Raw genomic sequence first — 20945 nt, 5'->3', positions numbered from 1 at the left:
CATTGTATTTCTGCTGTATTTGTTCGGTAAAACTGTTAAATTCAAGTTACTATGTGAATGCATTTATGAAACTAGATACAAATGGTTACAATTAACAGAGAAAGAAGTACTGAATGTCTAATTGTATATTGATTTGTCTGTAGATGAGAGATATCTTGCATAATTAGACAAGTCTGCAGAGCAAAATGCTGAATTATTACGTTTTCATTAGTTTACAATATCCACAAGCATTAGTATCTATCTATCTATCTATCTATCTATCTATCTATCTATCTATCTATCTATCTATCTATCTATCTATCTATCTATCTGTCTATCTGTGTGTCTGAATATATTCCTTAGTACGACTGGTGCTCATGGATCCCCAACGCTCCCTCCACCATGCGGAAGCCTCCGCCCGACCAGAAGGGTTTGGCAAATGTGAACTTGATCATCGAGAGCCTCCCTGATCGTGGACGCTCCAGCTGGCACCTGGGGGCTGTCTGGGCTCTCAGCCAGTACCAGGAGAACGAGGTACGGAAAGAGCACTCTGCGTCCAAACACACAGGCAAGCATTTCAACATTTGAAGGTCTCGGCACAGGCTGGGTTGTTTTTAGGACCGACAACAACATCAAGAGGTCCGATACGAACTATAAATTTCTAATTTCCCAAGAAGGCCCCATGTGTACTTCAGCAAGTGCTCCCCCCGCCCTTCCCCTTTGCAGTGCGTTTCAGGGCTGAATGACCTTTCTTGTCTCTCCCCCTGCAGCTGTACCTGGGCATGTATCCTGATGAGCACTTTACAGAGAAGCCAGTAAAGGAGGCCATGGAGAAGTTCAGGAAACAGCTCAGAGAGATAAGCAGCTCCATCAAGAAGAGGAACGATGGAAAGAAGCTGCCGTACTACAACATGTCTCCAGACAAAATCCCAAATAGTGTTGCTGTGTGAGGAATAAAACTGCAACTACAGGGGAGATGATCATGCCTGTGCTTTGGCAAATAGCAAATTAAAGATCTTCCAATGACCCAGATATGCTGTTAGAAAACAGTTTGTCACCTGAGCATGTGATTGTGCTACTTTTATATGAGCTTTTTTAAAATGATGTATATATTTTTGTTGCTTTTGTGCAATCCAGCAACATGGTACTTTGTTATTCTGGGTAACTAAGGGCTGTTGCTTAAGCAAACTGAGATTGATCAGTGGTAGAGGACGCAATCAGATCTAAGAGTGATAAAACCACACTCGAAAAATGCTCTGCTATAAGCAAATGTGCTGAATTTAAAATCAAATATAAGTATGTAAGTATGATCTAGAAAATGTACTTTGGGATCAAAAATAAAAGTACTCAATGCAGAAATGTTTCCCGTGACTGTTTTGCTACTACATATTGTACAACTGGATTATTCATACTCATGTATTCATGCAGGGCTGCATAGTCGCTCTGTGTTCAGCATTGTTGCCTTGCAGCTAGGTCACTGGTTCATGTCCTCGTGAGGACACCCGGGATCTTTCTGTGTGGAGTTTGCATGTTCTCCCCGTGCAGCGTGGGTTCTCTCCAGGTTCTCCGGCTTCCTCCCACACAGTCCAAAAACATGTTGAGGTTAATTGGTGATTCTAAATTGTCCGTAGGTGTGAATGTGAGTGTGCTTGGTTGTCTGTCTCTAAGTGTAGCCCTGTGATAGACTGGTGACCTGTCCAGGGTGTCCCCTGCCTTCGCCCTAAGTCAGCTGGGATAAGTTCCAGCCTCCCCACGACCCTAGTGAGGATTAAGTGGTGTATAGATGATGGATGAATGGATGGATGTATTCATGCAAAAACAGGGTTTTACTGTGTTAGCTGGTTGAGGTGGAGCTTATTTCAAACTATTTTGCGGATTATTTTCTCCATTAACTGACCAACAGTTTGATTTAAAACTTTTTTTAAAACCATTACCCTAAACCTAAAGTGACACCTTGACACTGTTTTTTGGTCTAACCAACAGTCTAAACCTTCAAAGTCTTTTAAATATTTGAATAATTTAAAAAAAAAAAAAAAAAAGCAGCATATTTGTAGAGCTGCAACTGCGACATGTTGTTGTTTTTTTTTTTGTATGGCAAAAGATTTAAATAATCATGCTGTAGAAGCTCTTCATATGTTTTGTAGGCAAAGCTGAGACATAAATGCAGTGAAGTAAACAGTAAAATATTTAATTCTGGGACGTAATGGTGTAAGAAATATAGTATTAGTACCTCAAAAAGTACAGTACTTGAGTAAATATACTTAGTTACATTCCACCACTACAGTGGACAAACTTGAGCCAGCGGTAAACTGAGTATTTTTGCATAATAAATAGAAACTTTGATCATGGAAACAGTTCCTTCGTAGCTTTTAGGTGTGACAAGCCGTCATTTGCCTGCAGACACGCTGGCTAAAAAAAAGTAATTTTGAAACTTTACTTCGAAATGGTTTTTTGCAGCTTATGTGGGTGAAAATGATTTAAAATGCATGGAGGCAGTTAAAAAGTTTGCATCGACGGTTTAATCCTTTCATTTCTACCTGCTCTTTTATCAGAGAACAGAACAGTTCTACACTTGACAATCCTGCTGCAGCGTATTCTCTGGTGACAGCAACAAATAAATCCTATTTATGTTAACATTAGAATTCAGAATGCGTGATTCAGCAGAGATTCACTGGAGAGAGAAAAAACACACACGGTGTTAAAAGTAACTTAATTTTTATTTGGTTGTTCTTTTTATTCTACATATTTTGTTCAAACATGGGAAATGAACTGAAAACACATCAATTTTTTTTTATTTTTTTTAAAAACATAAGTACTTTTACCAAATTTTTACATTACTATTTCAAAGTAAATTCACAGACAAACTTGTGGAATGATATCATAAGACAGGGGAACAGTCGTATATGTTCAAGTCCAGTCAGTAGTAAACAAATGTAGCTTTTATGCAAGTTACACTATTCCCAGACATGGTTAAAAAAAAGAAAATAATGCAGGTGACAGTGTAAAGACAGACAGAAAAATCTCGACTTATGCCTAAAATACTGAGGCCGAGAAAGTCACTTCATGGTGACGGACATGAAGAAAGGAAGAATGAAAAAGCTCAGAGAGGAAGCGTCCTAAAGTGGCTTCAATCTTCATCAGAACTATATCAAAACTTCTGCGTCAGACTTCATAAAAGGAGCCAGCTCCTATGAGTAGAAAGTAAAAAACTAAACAGAAAACACAATCTGAAATCCATCTTTAATCTTCCATCTCGTGGGGAAACATTTGTATATTTCGATTTGTTTGAATGTGAAAAGTAGGTTCAAATTCGATGCTGTGCTTAATTAAGTATCGTCTGCGTGTTTAAAACTAATTTAACAGGCAATTTAAAAAGCTAGAAGGTAGAACAGATATTTACGTCAAGGTCGAGTAATCAAACTTTTTCACAACTCTAATATCTAAACGACAAACTAAGTGCAAAACAAAGAGCGGAAGTGATTTTCTGGTATTTATGCCTGGGAAAACAAAAACTAAGTGTAAGTTGCATAAAATTACTAATGAAAGGGGTTTTTTTTCTTCTTTTTAAATGAACGAACTGTACTGTTTTCTGTTAAAAATAAATACAACACAAAATAAAGAAAATAAATTTATATCCAGAGGACACCCTGGACATTAAACACCAGTACATAACTGTAGACTAGAATAACAACAAAAGGGTAATTGCACTTTTTATCTGTCTAATTGCACAGAGCCTCCTGGGTATTGAAGTTTCAGAGAAGCTTGTCGTTTCTAGGTCTTAATCCAACTTGACACGCAACAACTCCCTCGGCTCATTTTGTATTAAAATTATGTTAGACTCCAGATCTCAAGTCACCGTGGGGCATATACATTAATACAGTATGCATTCTTGCAAAAAACCAAAAACACAAAGCGCTGATTTCATTTATTGCTGCTGCAGAGCAGTAATTGTCAGGTATGTTGTTGGACCATCATTGTTCACAGACAGTATAACTAGTATCAAAGACAGGTTTTAAAAATGTGTGTGTTGCTGGAATGGCTGTGAGGCTCAACATGAGCCTGGCATTGCTGTGCTCCCACATTAACAAAAGCACTCACAATGACTGTAAGCCCGAAAAAACACGTCGCCCCGAGAAATCAACCGCTGCCTATCTCAGACTGCACCTTCAGCTTCACGCCAGCAGGCGGCGATCCAGTCGGCTCATCAATAAGCGATGACACAGACTGACTCAGTCGCAGGAGATCCATGGATGTGTTACATCAGGGGGGTTTTTTGGGTCGGGGGGGGAGATGCTCTTATAGTAGTAGAATGTTACAGTGACACAAAAATCATCCTCAATGCTGAATGAATGGAGTAAATTTGAGAAAATGTGCCTTATTTGAGCCACATGAGACCAGATGTGAGAGAAACAATCAAATGAGGGCCAACGTGCTGGCTGTCTTGTGACTAGGTACTGAAATAGACAGTCTGGGGAACATAAACAAGACACACTGAAGCTGAGGCTGTTGCTCATCTGAAATGCTCTGTTATGCCACATCTAAACACCACATCTGCCACCTTTTGTTTCTTTCTACACATAAATAATTGATGATGGACTATAAATGCGCGGGTCCTGACCCGCAGAGCAAAAATGAGGCGGATCTTGAAAAGCCGCAGCTACAGTGTGTCTGGTTTTTAATCAAGACTCGCTGCGAAGGTTCAATTAACGCACGGCCTGCACAGCGGGAGCGACTGGAGGAAGGAACTGAAACTACGCAGCTGTGGATTTCTCAAGGCATATCCCATGACTAAGCAAACAAATCAACATATTAAAAACTGCACATGGAATATCACACTGTAAATACTGTGTCATTCGCATGATAGAAAAACAAGCGACACTGTTTACGCCCAAAGGCTCGCATTACGATCTCAAGACATGGAAATTATCTCGCAATTTCCTGTGACCAGTAAAAAAAATTCTTCTTTTTTTTTATTTTTTTGTAGCTTTCATTTATTTATTTTTTTTAAGCATTTTTTAAAAAGTTTACATTCTCAAAGCCTTCAGAAAGTTCATGTTGGGGTAGAGAAGTCATGTGGCTGGATTTTCCATTATCTGCATTAGAACTATGAGACTGACATGATCAACACTCACTGATGTGATTCTTTCACCACGGCTCCTTTTTTTTTTTTTTTAAACCCCCAATTCCTTTTTTTTCATCCAGGGTCGATCAGTAAGTATATGTGCATTTGAGGAAAGGTTTGTTTTCAGTGTGCTCTCTCCCCACGTACAACATACAAGATTCAGGTCATATGAAAGAAAGAAAGGAACTAGAGGAAGGGAGGGGATGTGTTGTGGGAACTAAAAAAATAAAAGTGCTTAGATGCATGTTCAGATAACGGCCTGGTCGGATCCAGACCGGCGCGGGGCTGACAGATCACAGCGACAGAGATGGCAGTAGCTGGAGTATTCCAGAGATCCGATGCACGGCGCTACATACTGATCCACGGCAGGTTAGCCCGAGACTAACAGGAGGTAAAAACGAACAAATCTAACAAACCCACAAGCAAACAAACCACGCGTCCAAGACGTGTCCACCTCCGGAGCCGTTTGTGAGTCCATTTGTCTCAGTCCTGCACTCCCAGAAGTGTACATACAAGTGTGTTTGTGTATGTATGTGTGTGTGTGTGTGTGTGTTTGTGTGCTCCAGGCCTCTTCAGACATTTACAGAACTCAGTATAAACAGTCTTGGTAAAAGGTAAGATGTGGGAGTGTGGATCGAGGGGGGGAAGAGAGTAATAACGTATGATTGGTGGAATGTGGACAAAGGAAGATAGAGTCACGGTCTGTCTGTCTTTGTGGATGGAGTTTGGGGAATATAAGCTGACCGCAGGAGGTCAGTGGGTCAAGTCTGGGATCAGAGGAAGGGGAATGTCTGGTTGTTCCTCAGTCACCGAGCATTTCCATGACCGCTACTCTTCACTGTGGGCCTGGTTCGTGTGTGTCGTGCGAGCAGGACAACCGTTGGCGTGGACCGAGCTGTCAGACGTGGTGCACCTCCATACTGTAGTCCTCTGTCTCTGTGTACTGGGACGAGTTTGTGTCTGACTGGGTGGGGGCCAGAGCCTCCTTGCTCTCCAGACTGGGCTCCATGTGAATCTGCTTCTCCGCCACCAGCTTTTTACACGTGTCTGGCCGGTTCTGCACGTAAATGACCCGGTTGTAAGCCTTGAGTCTCCTCCATAGATGGATGTAGACTTTGCACTGGACGTACATGAAAACCAGTCCGCCTGTGAAGCCGATGGCCACCACTACAAGCTTGGTCCAGAAAGGCCATTCAAGGATCCCTGAGGAACAGAGAAACAGACAGGAAAAAAAAGAAAAGTGCTCAAGTTAGACCAAACAACACAATAACTAATCAAACTCCTTTAAAATAAAAACGTGTCTATAGTCTAGCACATAGACTTTATGTATTATCAAGTTCAGGAGGTCGAAATGCACAAGCGAAAACACGGGGAGAGAAGAATGGCTCGATAAGCTGCTGCAAATTCAATAGATATTTTAGTGAATCATTAACCTTGAACTACAGAATGCATTAACAGGGAAGGTATGCGGCTGGGAAACTATTGTACAATGCTGCAGGGATGTATGGGAGACAGATGGACGCAGTATCATCACAATGTCTGCAATGTGCCGTATCTCATCAAAGACGATGGCTAATAGGGAACGAACGCAGGGATGTTTTTGCAAATAAATCATATTTTATAGCACTGAAAATACTTTTCCACCACGCTATTCTGACTATGATGTAACTGTGTGTGTTTTTAACTTCAAATTTTTACAGGATTAAAGGGAAATTCCTGAGATTTTAAATGTCTCTGATCCTGAACACTTCATTTACTGCTTTGTGTTCATCGGACCCGTCGGGCTGCACCTTTACATCACTCTGCTTTAGGGGATATACAAAATTTCTGACCCATCTGCATTTCTTTAAATCAATTCTAATCCTATTGGGTGGAGCGAAGCCCAGGATGCAGCAACAGTGTCCCTACAAAATTAAGCTGAGGGGGAATTGTTTTGGTGGAACATTTAAACGCAAGGTTCGAGCACTGTCATTAAAATGGCTGATTGTGAGGTAGGTCGCTGTTCAGAGGTGGTTGTTTCCTGCAGTGAAGAGGGATTTAAAAATACAGAGAGAGTGGAAGGGGAGGAGAAAGTGAAGTGCACAGGCAATGGCAACTTAATATCTGAAATCTACATCCAATGATTCACACTAGTTGTGTAGTGACGCAGCATGGTTGGGCCACAAGATGAAACGTATCATGGTTCAATATAAATTTGTCTTGTGTCAGATGTTAGCTAACCCTTTTTAATATTTCCTTATTTATTAGTTCATTGTGGGCTGTGTTGCAAGCTAGCGTGGGGAATTATGAATTTTTGTGTCCGTTTTCAGAGTTGACAGAGAAAAGGTTCTGTCATCCACAGACACATTTCTTAACAGATAAATCCCATACATCAATAATGTGATACAAAAATTACATGTACAGTGATAGAAGAGTTTCACCACATTGCTGATCACTGATGCAATGCGGACATTTCGAGGCACTCTACTTAACATTATAGCTGCATGAAAATAACATCAGTAAAATCAGACACGGTGCTCATTGGCTAACCCAAGCAGGTTCAGAGTCTGCAAGATTTTTTACGCTATTTAACAAAATAAATACATAAATGACTGGGGCTGTCTGCTACTTACACTTTCCTGTCTTTTCCTGTCATCTCACTAACATCGCTGTTCAATAAAGGCACAAAATGCCCCCGAAATAACTATATCTTACAAAAACAAACAAATAACAGCTTGAAAAGTGGAAAAAAAATAAAAATGCTCCAGCAAGACTTCCAAAGTGGTTAGCATTAATATGCAGCATGTGATTTGTAGTAAATTTGCTAAACTGCACAAAAACATTTCAAGGGCCCCTGGGGCAATTACAGCATTTCTCCTAACTGTATAAACCCTAAGGCTCCAAGTAGGAGGTAAAAACATTTGCAAATGTGGAAAATAAAATAGTTTGTAATAATCTCCAGCAAGATCCAAAACAAATAGTGATGCTGACACACTGACATGACCTGCAACCCCTCACTTATTTTATGTTGGCATTCATATTAAAGCCAGTACGAGATATAAAAGCAGGAAAGGTCCATTCCATATACTTTTTTTTTATTGTTTTATATCATTTTACCAAAGGTGATAAAATAAATATATGGATTGAAATGCAAAACTGCCTCATATGATTGGACGGATCCCAATTCAAGCATGGCAGACATAATATAATCAGTATGGTAATAACTGTGCAGGACAGAGATGTCAGGTCCTTTATATCTAACTTTATGAGAAGAGATTAATGTGTCGTTTGTTTTGTGAGATTATGTCAGCAAGGTTTGTTTTAATCACAACCCTCAGTCACAAAGCATAACACAGAAAATAAATCACAGCGTGTTCCTCGACTCTGTGTCTGCCTGCGTTCATTAGTCTGGAACATTCAGTGACGTGGTGTGAACATAACCGGCCTTTGAGGGGGAAGAAGTTGTGTTTCTATCCTGAAATCAAGGCAGAAAAGGGAGGGAAAGGGGCGTAAAGTGCAGTTGGAAAGGAACTGGATACAGCGGACAGAAAGGCTGACGGGGAGAACACAATTTGAAAGTCAAAAGGTCAAAGTTGAAATGTTTACCTGGGATTCTTCCGGCTGCATGAATAAAGAGAGTGTAAGTATCATGTATTACCAAAGACACACAAACAGATTGATAGAAAAGGCAAAGTGTAGAAATAAAGTCAATATTACAGTAGCACAATGTAGGATTTAGGATTAACTCATGCAATCAAAGACTAACATCATAATAGACAACAAAACATAGTTCAAGATGTTTGGATCCAAGTCTCCCGTAATTTTGATTTATAAAAGAAAAAAACCATAACTGTGGTTCAGTGTGACTTGGCAGAGGACAAGCTGGACTGGTGAGGAACGATTTGGCATCACCATGGTGACTGAACCTGACAGCCCTCAGGGACTCTAACAAGTCTGAATCATCAGGTTGGGCTTAACAGGCACAGCCTGCTCCTCCATCTGTACACTGTCTCCAAAGTGCCAAATGTGCCAGGGAGGGATGAGTAGCAGCAGACGTAATGCCAGCGGATGCTACAACAGCTCATCATTAAAGCATCCTTCTCCTTTTTTAGTCCTGATAGCGAGAGCACAGCGGTCTGAGGATGGTGGCGTCAATGTTTCCATGACTAAGTGCTGCTGTCCACTTTGGTCTGGATGTAGGAAGCAGCCCAGACTCTGCTAAAGGGGTTTTACATTTTACAGTGTTTTTTTTTTTGTATCTCTTATTCAGGTTTTTTTTTTTTAAAGCAAATAAATATGTTGCCTTACTGGCCGCTGTCTGAATTTTTCTTATTTATTTATTTACTTCTTGTACAGTCTGTGGTCAGCAGCAGGTTCCAATTTGGCACAAAATACTGTAAAAATGTTGCTGGCAAATCTGAAAGGTTATCATGGGACTAAACTATCATCCTAATCAATACACAGAAGGAAGTAATCCCAGACTCTAGGGTCAGAAAAAAGTGCTCACACATTTTGTGAAGAAACATTTGTCATTTGGGGAACACTTGTCCCAGTGTTAGATGAGGAAATCAATACCGCTCTCATTTATGTCAGCAACATGAAGCTGCAACCACAAGGACTGAAAAAACAAGAGGAACCAGCCAGCTTTGTCCAAAAGTAACACAATCTAGCTTCTAGCACCTCAAAAGCTCACTAATCTACACTTTTTGTTTTGGTTATTTTAATCTATTCAGAAATGTCTAGCTGGTTGCCTGGCAACCAGATGGTGATGACAAGAACCCCAAAAGTGACTGCAGTCTGCCAAGAAACACTCTGGCACTTATTACCCCATAAAACCTTCATGTTCCGTGTTAATTGGGCTCATTTACAGCGAGAGACGCTTGTTGTTTTCTGTCATATGCTAAGCTAAGCTAACTGGCTGATAACTTAAGATATCAAATTGATATTGATCTTGTCATCTAACTCTGAGGAAAAGAGCCTGAACATTCCTCAAAAATGTCTATAGCTCCTTTAAATTGTTGCCCTGATGCAAATTGCAAATTGCACATTTATATTGCAGTACATTCAGATGTTGTGTATTTCAGCTGTTGTGTCCAGTTTTTGCCACAAGCTTGAGCCAAACTGAGACTAACTGCAGCTGTCACACAGCTGTCGGACCTTCCAGTCTATTTTACACCGAGTACTTTTTAAATGCTGATAACCGATGCACATGCACACAAACGCACGTACACACAGTCATAAAAAACACACACAGACTCGCACACAGTTTATCCTTGTGAGGATCTTTTGCTGACTACGTTCTTTTCCGTTAACAGTCAGACTGACATAAACTGACCTTGAACACACGAGGCCCGCATCGCTTTGCAAAAAACAACTTCACACTAAACGTCTCAATCTCAACGTGGATCTTCGGGTGAGACGTAAATAAATATTTTCTAAACCTCAGACCACAGATCTGAAATCAAAGTAAACTGAAATGAACGTAAAAGTTCAAAGGAAAAAAACCTCACAGACGGGAAATAATCTCTGAAGCAAATGCTTCTGCGCATTTGTTCGGTCTCAGCTGCGACTTTGATGTCAACTGAGCTACCATGAATTATGCACACATATATTCCAATGTTAAGGAACATTTTACACACTCAGTGTTCATATCATGGGTATAATGCTGCAGTTAGACAGATTTGTTAATAAATAAATGACTTAGGGACGGTGGAAGACTGCAGATGAATGAATGACATCCAACACGACACTACATCTAACACAGACGACGGCGTTACGTTAATGCTTGAGTGTATGTTTGCAAATCTGAGTCTGTGCTGACCTTGTCTGATTTCATCTGCCGTTCTGTCGATGAGAACGTAGAGCGACCAAACCACGCAGGTGATGGCGATGACGTGGAAGGTGACCGAACACATGATCTTCCTTCTCTCGCTCGCCGTCATCTGTAGTTTCTCCCACTGCAAAGAAAAAAAAACAAACATTTGAGGAGGTCAAAGGGGGCACAGACGACACATTCACACACAGAAAAAACGCTCTTTTAAACGCTCAAAGTGGTTAAACTGTTGGCTCTCTCGGCCATTTTCTGGAGCAGCTCAGTGTGTGCGTTAAATATTTGATGGCGAGCATTCAGCTACTGTAATCAAGATGCAACGCTACGACAACGCTTCTTGGCAGGGTAAGGAGGATGGAGAAGAAAAGTGGCATGCAGCCCCCAGGACACCGAGGCGATGCACCCCGCTGCCTGCCAGGAAGCTCAGTTAACACACTGCGGCACCTTGTCGGTCACCAGCTGCACAATACTTCACACTGGAAAACAGCCCAGCAAGACAAAGAAAAACACAAAACACAATGCCAGCACAATCAGATTAGCGCTGTAAATAAGCTGTATAGGCTCTCCCAACATCCAAAAGCATTACTCACGAATCCAGTCATGAGCCGGTAACATTGCAGGGTCACTTTTTATGAGGAGCAGGGTTGTAACAGCACGACACACTCTTTGATAAACACTTCATCACTGAGACCAACATCCGCCTCTCATCTCAAATTTCTCTGCGCACTCACACATGAACAACTTCAATATTCACCCGTGGGATTCAGAAGCTATTAACAGCGGAGCATTTGTTTAAGGCCTTTTGTGCAGCTAATGAAGGGTGGAGGAATTTTAATTAGAGTGTCCTGCTATCTCCAGGCCGCAGCGATTGATAAGAGCCTTTAAGGGAAGTGTGCCGCCTGTAAACCATTTGAAATGAATCATAAACCCCCGCCCCCCCCTCCATCCTCCTAAAAAAGAAGAAGTTCAGCTTATGAAAACGGCTTCAAAGCTCAGTGTCATGATTGTGTTATCTGCTTGACTGACAGTTTTTGGTATTTTTTTAAATTTCCTTAGTTGGGACACTCTTAATTTATTCACTAAACTAATGAATATGAGCATTCAAATGAACACGTGCAGGCTGTCTCACCTTACGCAGCGGTTTGAGCTTGGTCTCCATGATGAACTCATATTTACAGAGCTCACAGCAGCGAGTGTCAGAGCTCTTGATCCACTGTTGTAGGCAGGCCTGGTGGACGAAGCGCAGGCTCCCCGTGCAGTGGCATGGTGTGATCAGAGGACTCTCGTCATCCCCTTCACAGTGACAAATCCTACAGGAGGCAGAGAATACAGTCAACACTAAGCTGGAGGCAAGACAGCTCAAACAGGAGGAAGACAGGAGAGAGGAGAGATCAAAAAGAGGAGAGTTGGCAGGCATAGCTGGCAGATATTTCCCCAAATCTGAGAAAACTGGAGTTCTGGAAGATATACTATATGTCAGCACACTTGTAGTATCCTTTAGTAGTATGAATAATATGGCAAAAAATGCTAATTTTGCCACACTCACCACAGCTTTAGCAAAGCGCGGCAGGTGGGGAATACGATTTCACAAATATGAAAGCGTATTAACACCGTGGCCGCAGAAGACAATACATGTCCCACATGAATAAACTCAATCAAGACAAACTAATTTGATTCAAAGCACTTCATTTGCAAATCCGAGCGGCATTTTCAGGAAATAATAATAATGCATTCTTGCAGTGTCGCAGCACAAAATCGAAGAGAGCTAATCTAATCTCAGATGCCCTGTAGTTGTGTCGCCGTCTTAGTTTCAGTGTTGCGGTACAAGTTGTCTGTGGCGATAATTACGTTAAGGTGACATACAGCGAGTGCAGACAACACAATCAATAACTATACGGAGGCATCTGTCAGTGGGTCCCAGTCTTTTGATTCAAATGTGCTCTTTATCAGTTATTATGGTTGATTATTATCTGGATGACAAATGGATATTAATAGTTTTTTCATGTGATTAAATTGTGAATTTTAGTTTTGCTTTGGTTAAGTTAACTTTTCATTTAACTAACATAAACTATTTCAACAATTTATCCAATCCTTTAAGCAAGCAATCAAATTCTAATTAGTCTTTTTTTTACACTTGCTGATCTATTTTACAATCTGTTCATATACAAACACCCGTCGTTGTGTATTATGGGAATACGCCAGTCTAAATAAACAACTTATGTAAATTTAACCCTTTGAATCCCAAATTCCACCAGTGGAATTAAAGAATCACACAATCAAAAAACAGGGCAAAATCAAAAGTCAGCCAAATCTAAGGTTAAATTTGAAGAGAAACCTAATTTTGTCAAAATCCCTTTATTCTTTGTGTCTTATTTGAATATTCACCAAAAAAATAAACTGTTTACTATCACCAGATTCTGTTAAAACAAAAAAAATCCAACTGAGGAGCCATTATTTACTCAGCTGCTGCCAACAGTCATGTGATAGAAATGCAGGGATTGTTCGGCTAAACTGGGCTAAACTGCAGGCTGTGTTTACACAGAACAAATAAGGAATAAGTATGGAAAAAAACTAAATAAATAAAACCTCTATAATGTGTAGAGTCACTGTTTTTATCCTGTATTGGTAGCACCTGTGGCCACATGGAAAAATGTTTAACATGTTGATCCCAGTTTGTTTTTTTTCCTACATTTTTGTAGAATAAATTACCAAAGAAATTCTTTTTGTCTTCTTTTGTTATACTGCACTAAAATATTGTTGAGTTCTGTCCACTTCTAGGTATTTTTCTGCTGTTTCCACACAGGTGCAGAGATTAGATTGCAGAGAAAAACGAACCCACAGTGAGTAAAAATGTAACAGAAGCAAAAAAGAATGCAGAGAAACTGCTTTGAGTTCAGTGGGTCAAAGCTTTCCAAAGCTTCTATTTGTTGTGATGCTACACCATGCAATTGTATTAGATTCAACAGATGTTTGTAATATTGTGTTTAGTCCCTGCAGAGGCTTCTGTAAGGTATTCTGAGCACAAATACCGACAACCGGAACATTCGATTAGGTGTCCGTTACCTCTAAGGACCCCTGGACAGGCTTTTCTCAGTGAGAGGAACCAACACAATTTTTTTTAATATCAGACCAGACGATCACACGTTGCGGACGCTGTCTGACAGGTGGGAGGACAGAGGTTGGAGGTATTAGTCATCCACCTTAAGAAGCAGCACATTTGTCTGTCTCGGTCTGGTCCGTGTAAACGAGAGCCTGTCTGCGCAACTGACAAGACGGATAGCGTGAAACTCACACATTCACCTGGAAGTCAGTCCGAGTCTGCCAGTGCAGCGAGTTTAAGTGGTAAGGGGCAATGTGGGTGGTTGGGGAAGGTTATTAGAGCAGCTCATAATCTCAAAGTGAAACCATTACCACGCGCACGCCCACTCGAGAAAGCAGAAAGTCATTATGATCTCCCAGTTCAATGTCAGGACACTGACCTTGCCGTGGCTGCTCAGACCAGAGTCCTTAGTGAATAAGCAATAAGCTCCGAAATCAGCTGCTGCTTGTTCCACCACAGTACAACTTTAATTAAAGGTTAAACTGACATCTCTGGCCACACTAACGGAGTGATTGCAAAGGGAGTTGAAGCTGTTGCTCTCCACAATAAAGCGCACATGATGTCTCCACAGAGGGGTAGTAATAAATGGATACAAAACACACAAGGGAAGGCATTATTGATCTATTTTCCGAATCCACTTTTTCTTCTGATTTGTACAGGGAGGCGGATGAACAAACCAGGACCTCCTTCTATTGTGGTTTCCCCCTGAGTGAGTTGCAGAGAGCAGTGGCGCTCCTCTGGGGAAGAAAACACAAACAAAGCACGTACAAAAAAAGACAGAAGGAGACGGGGAGCGGGGTGTTCAGATGGGATTGTCTTTATCCCAGTTCAGGTGAGGATAGAAACACATGAAGAATCACGTGCACTCCCACGTGCGCCCACACATGTTAGAAAGTGAGCGAGGAAGATGATGTCTATTTCCGGAGCTCTGGATGATCTGGCCAAAGCGTTACAAGATTAAAAGACAAGGTGAACAAAGGGGGACAAAAATAGGTCACTTCCACAGGTTCTCCACTAGAGGAGGAGGTGGAAGGAGTAGAGGGAGGACTGGGGGTATTAGAGGAGAGAGGAGGCACAATTAACTTCTCCAGAGGAGGCTTTTTTTCTGTTGGTTATGGATAGGCTGCTTTGTTTGTGTTTGTTTGCATGGATAACAAGATGATGAACTGCAGATTCTCCTCCCACGCATACTGTATTCCTATTTCAATTAAAAAAATTCAGCCTAAGGGACTGGACCGTCTTGGTGTTTATATCAAGCATTGCCGCCTGCTGAATGAGCAGATCTGACAAATTATTCTAATGTTTATGTGGATTTTGTTTTAATGTAGGAGGGGATAACCACAGAAAAATCCCTACTCCTCCGCATGGAGCTATGGCGGAAATAAAATGATCTGTAAACAACAAGATTGGAGAGATTTTGTGCAGAGAAATTTGGGTTTTTTGCTAAATTTATTGAAGGCTTTGGCTGCTAGAATTAGACAAAATTGCATTTAAATTGCTTTAAAGATAGAAATCTCACAAATAAAAGCGCACGACATTCAGCTCCGTCATTAGATGCAAGGTACATTAAAGAGATGAACACACTGTAATGATCCCAAGCCATCTTACAAATTCATCAAGAAAATTAGCTCTATTTGTGTCACCAGCAGCACATTCCAAGCACTGTTGGGCAAGGGAAGTTAAAATTTAATTTGCATCGCTTGAGCAGCCAAAACACACCCTGTTTAACAGTAATTTTAAGATGGCAGAGGCGCCGTCAGAGTATGACAACATTAAAATGTGAGAGGCAAAACAGAGTCGGGAAATCACAAGCACCACAAGCTGAGAAGGAAACAAGCTCAGCAACGGTGCGGCCCTGCCGAGGCATTCACTTTCTTCCTGCTCCCTCTTTTTTCGTTTCCTCGTACTTTTCTCCGGTGGCATTCAGCCAGTCTTTCCGCACTCAGTCTCTTTAAGATCTTCCTCCTCCCTCCAGCCTTTCCTCGTTCAGCTCGCATCCTGAAATGTTTATGTATTTATTTTCAAATGAATTTTTTAACACTAATCTGTTTTCTTTTGCTTTTCCTGCTAAACAGATTTTCACGTGGATGATACGGGGCAGAGTGTGACATGTGAGGCATTTTGCTCTCAGCCTGTTTTCAGTCTGAGCAGTTGCAGCTCCACACTGTCAGAGACACACTCGATGAGTGAAAAACACAACTCAACTGGTGGCAGGAGCTCTGAAAGCCATCTCCCTTTTTACTCCTTTCCACTCAGTGTACATCTTAAGGGGCTAATTGTCTCTCTTTACATGGCAACGCTTGCCTTAAAAGAGAATATTACATTTCCTGAGAAGGCACTAATCGGTTTGGAGGAAGGTTTAGAAATTAAACAGGCTATTTGTTTCATATTGATAGACGTAGAAGCTTAAAAGGCATCCTATAGTATGTTTTTTTTTAATGCTAGAGGCTCTAGTCAGTAATGTTTATGTTTGTATCTGCTGCTTTGCTAAAATATGCATGAGGATAGCAGTAATCTATATGTATAAAGTGAGCGAATCATAAAACACTTAGAAGAAGGGAAGAGGCTACGCAAGAACTGTGAAGAAGGTGAAAAGCTATTCCATGCAAAGAAATGCAATCTTGACTGTAATCACAGCAATTTACTTCAGAGGTTGCTATAAAAATGTGGATAAAAGACATCTGGTTTCATGCTTTCTGATGATCGACAGATGGTATCAGTAACGTTTTAAGCGATGTAGCAAAGCTGCACCAAACGGCAGGTAGGAAGATGAATACGAGCCAATTTAAACGCCAAATGTAATTAATTCAGCTCTTCTATTTTTTTCAAAATATTCACAGAAATCAGGACTGGAAATATTTTAAGATGAAGAAGATTCAGTCAGTTTAATGTTTTCTTGCTGAGACCCACTGAAAGTAAACTGTGTTTTCTCTAAAAGGTGACGTTTCTAATGAGGAAATAAACCAAGTCACCTCTTATTGGGCTTCCACCTGTTATAATCTGTTGTCAATAAAAAAAGCTGGCTAATAATTAACATCGCATTCATCTGTGGAAAAAAACAACCACCCACACACTTCTACAGGTGAGGCCAGCCTCAGCTCTGAGCTCACGCTTCCAGCCACCTGACAGAGAGCTGGCACGATGTGTTTGTGTGCATGTGTGAGTGTACAGTGCTGGCTATTTGAAGCCAATAATCTGCCTCTTGATCTCTGGCCTTTGGCTTGCCAATTCTAAGCTCATGTTTCTCTATCAGCCCGCAGCCGAGGTGTGAAAACATATAATCTGGAAAGCAGAACGTGCTGAGGGGCACAACAGAGACGGACCTGTATAAGTGGCATTCCTGTGTTTAAGACTTGAATCTCATCAGTCCAGAGAAGTGCAGCCAGATGGAGCAATGACAGACAGATACTGTGACCCAGGAGGGCTTGATGTGACGCTCACAATTCCAGTTTTCCATGACCGAGCAAGATCTACAGCTAGCAAGCCTCATCTGCAGGGGTCATGCAGCCATGACCTGGTCTATAATCGAATATTACTCATAATCCATCCTGTCTAACGTGGTCCGGATCGGCCAATAAGACCGCACGCAGCTCGTCATGTGACAGGGACTGATGACGGCCCTGTTGACCCAATCAGACAGAAACCGGTTCAGTACCATTTATTGTTCACTTTCTGCTATTTCTCAGACAGACACACACACACACACACACTCCACTCCTCAGTGCTATTAAATCTTCTACCCTAACCTCTGCCCCTCTGTCTATTCCTTAACACTGCCATTGCTCCCACCCCCATCCCCAGTGCAAAGCTTCAGGCTTATGAGCAAAATCAATCACAATTTTTTGCAGCCTATGTAAGACACTTTACTGCCTCATCGATCTGGTAACAATGAAAAATTATTTAAAAAACACGGCTTGACAGCACAATGAAAAACATGGCAGAGCGCTGAGATAACAGTGAATTGAAATTAGGTGGTATGAAATTACAATACATCACATTTTCGCTCGACAGACACACACACACACACACACACACACACACACACACACACACAAAGGGGTTGAATCGGGGCAACTGAGGGGGGAGGAGGCGCGGTTGTTGTGGTGTGTGTGCAGATTACAGTGACTATGTGTCAGGCTCTTCTGACTAACAGCTTCACTCTGAGCGGGGGTTGAGAGGACAAACACTGCTGTGGTAGAAGATATTTGCTGGGCAGTTACACTACAGGAAGAGAAGCTTCTCCACTACTCCACAGGGCTCTGGGGTTCACTGCCACGTTACTGCACAGGGGTGATCTGGGCTTTACCAAGTCACAGGAAGGGTGGGTGTGGATTACACCATCCAGACAGTCACCCACCTGCAGCAGTCCCCTGATAGCGAATAGGGTGACAGCGGCCCTGTTTTCTCTGACAAAGGGGACGGACAGCGGTCCAAGTCGCTGTCCTCGTCCATATAGCACAGCGGGGCTAGAAGAGCATTCAGCCCGGCCGCAGTGACCGTTTCTGGGGTCGGTGGCCGCTCCGTCCCCTTCGGAGCTGGACTGGGCTGGTCCTCCTCAAACACGTCGTCATCTCCCAGTAGATCCTCAGGGGGGAACCCTGACTCACTGCCTTCCAGCAGGACACTAGAGGACTTGGTGATGTGGAGGTGGGAGCCGTAGCTGCCCAGCTCAGAGAATTGCATGCTGGCCGATGTAGAGGATCGAGAGAAAGGAAGGAGGAGACGCAGGAAGTTGGAGTTCGGGGAAGGATGAGGGTGGAGGTGGGTGACGGAGAGGGGAGGGGTGCTGACAGCAGGGTCGGATGGGGAACAATCGGCGGGAGGGATGCCCAGCATGTATTTGTAGTTGTTGGTGAAGGAGGGGACGAGGTGGGGGTGGGTGTGTGCTGAGAAGCTGGGATTGGGGCTCTGCTGCGTGGGGGCAGTGGGCGGCTTGCCGTTGAGTGTGTGTGCCCTTCCATTCGAGCCGGGAACCTGAGCAGGCTCCGGCTTCAGCTCCAGCTCGCCCTCGGAGCATGTGCGATCTATGAAGTGCAGGCCGCGGCAAAGGCTGTCCACACGTTGGCCCACGTCGTTCAGAGACACCGAGAACCTGAGCGAGCTGTGGGGCCGGATGTTGACGGAGGGTGGACGGAGCAGGGAGAGCCAGTCTCGCTGTTTGGCGTGTTTGGAGGCCGGCAGGGCATCTGTGCAGAGTGTGGTCACTGAAATACCTCCTGACCCTTGACAGGTTTTACCGTTAGAATTCAGCAGAACCACTGCAGTCTGCTTCTGAGCGTCCTGATCCTGACTGCTGTTGTGAAAGTGTTTGTACGCGTTTATGAAAAAGGAGCACGTGATTGAAGATATTGGTCAAGGACAGCAGGAGAAGGCACGGGAAAAGACAAAAAAGAGAAATGGAAAAGACATCATGCATTTGAAAAGAAAAGGAATCTGAAAAGAAAGAGATACATGCTTGCGGGGGCTTTGTCTCTGCATGAAGCACTGGGTGATCCATGTAACTATAACGTTTATTCTATAGCTACAACCAAGGCTGCTCCCCACAGTGCTCAAGGGTAAAGTGTAAACCAACATCCCCTACTGATAAGGCGCTTCACCAGCAATAGAATGATAAATAGATTCGATTTATTGTCCTCAGGTGTTCATATCAATGTGGTCACAAACTACTGATTCACTGGCATGATTTGAGGTTGAAGCGGTTTGTACCTGCAGATGTCCTGGCTCGAGGGGGAAACCGACGTCCTCGAGAAACTGCATGGAGCGTTGACTGAAGTCGGGCTCCCCGCCTGAGGACCAAACACACACACACACACACACACACAAAAAAAAGGTCATTTAGGACAGAAAGTACAATCGTGAGACTTCTAAGTAAAAGCCTGCGGTGAAATAAATACTGTATTATTCAACAAGCGGGATCAAATCACACTTCCTGTGATGGCGGCGACGGTCCTGTGTGGTGAGAACGATCAGGCTGTCAGCGGCCGATTCTGATCTTTACAGAAGGAGTGAAAGCACGTCGCATACTGATGCACGAGATGATGAAAAGGAAAAACACAATACTGGCAGTTAATCTATCTGATTACAGCTGTGCCAGGCGAAATCTGTCTCGGTGCGTCACAGAGCCGCCGAAACACCGGGCGGCCATGAAGAGAAGCGCCGAAGAGACAGAGGAAGAGCTATGAAGAATGAGGCACAGAGAAAAGGCACAGCTGGAGGACGTGAGGCTGCAGAAACTTGTTCAGAGAATTTTTTAAACAGATGCGCTCACAGGTGCAAGACTGTTGTAATAAAAAAAATAAAAATTAAAAAACACCTCCAGCATCATCTAGTGTAGTTTTCACTGATATTTACTTTACACAATGACATGTTGAGAAATACCTAAAAACATCTCGGATTTTAAAGGAAACTTCTATTTTATTGCGCCGTGGGTTTCATTTACAAAACATTTCGACGTGACAAAGCAGAGGCAGAAACACAAGCAGTCAGACATTCATGCTGGTAGTAAACAAACCAGGTTTATCACATTTATTGACAAAAAAAAATAATGGAAGTGAATGGACCTGAAATACCTGTAATACAGCTGCTTTCATGCACCACTGGCAGAATATAAAGAACAGGAAAACCTCCTTTTCTTCTAATGTAGCAGAGCTCAGCTGTTATTCCAAGATACACAAACTTGCTTCTTTTGTAGTGTTATATACTTGTCATTAACAAGTGATAGATATAAATTATATCGCTTTGTTTAACCCTTTGAGCCCCAAAACCCTTTAACCCTCTGAACTCAGTATCTTGTTCTGCTGAAGGGCAGCAGTTGGTTTGTCTTTCAAAAAATTCACCAAATTCCACAATATCTAAGAGCCAAAAAATGTCAAAACAAAAAGAATGGTCACATTTCTAACTGTCCTGTGGTCCTTGATCTAATAATCTTACTTAGT

At 42.3% G+C, this 20945-nt stretch overlaps 2 protein-coding genes across 2 annotated transcripts in view; one reads left to right on the top strand and one right to left on the bottom strand.

Annotated features, from left to right (window-relative positions):
* Positions 1-337: 337 nt before the first annotated feature.
* On the top strand, positions 338-1338 carry alox5a (arachidonate 5-lipoxygenase a). The gene is made up of 2 exons (XM_008279770.1): positions 338-513; positions 750-1338. The coding sequence occupies exons 1-2, from the start codon at positions 382-384 to the stop codon at positions 927-929; spliced, it is 312 nt and encodes a 103-aa protein (XP_008277992.1). The 5' UTR covers positions 338-381; the 3' UTR covers positions 930-1338.
* A 1411-nt stretch (positions 1339-2749) lies between these two features.
* The window catches only part of marchf8 (membrane-associated ring finger (C3HC4) 8), a 98531-nt gene continuing 80335 nt past the window's right edge, over positions 2750-20945 (bottom strand). Inside the window, exons 4-9 of the mRNA XM_008279769.1 lie at positions 19717-19796; positions 18368-19303; positions 12040-12220; positions 10902-11037; positions 8687-8701; positions 2750-6304 (exon numbers count right to left, since the gene is read on the bottom strand). Of these exons, the coding sequence (XP_008277991.1) occupies positions 6000-6304; positions 8687-8701; positions 10902-11037; positions 12040-12220; positions 18368-19303; positions 19717-19796 (1653 nt within the window). The 3' untranslated portion in view covers positions 2750-5999. The remainder of the gene's footprint in view (positions 6305-8686; positions 8702-10901; positions 11038-12039; positions 12221-18367; positions 19304-19716; positions 19797-20945) is intronic.

The sequence above is a fragment of the Stegastes partitus genome, unplaced genomic scaffold (assembly GCF_000690725.1).
Source record: "Stegastes partitus isolate 25-593 unplaced genomic scaffold, Stegastes_partitus-1.0.2 Scaffold169, whole genome shotgun sequence".
Lineage (NCBI taxonomy): Eukaryota > Metazoa > Chordata > Actinopteri > Pomacentridae > Stegastes > Stegastes partitus.
This window is presented reverse-complemented; position numbering and strand designations above follow the sequence as displayed.

Excerpts from the sequence above, each read along its gene's own strand:
- alox5a (XM_008279770.1), top strand. The coding sequence starts at position 382 with ATGCGGAAGCCTCCGCCCGACCAGAAGGGTTTGGCAAATGTGAACTTG. Across the intron at positions 514-749 it reads GCCAGTACCAGGAGAACGAG|CTGTACCTGGGCATGTATCC; the intron begins GTACGGAAAGAG and ends CTCCCCCTGCAG.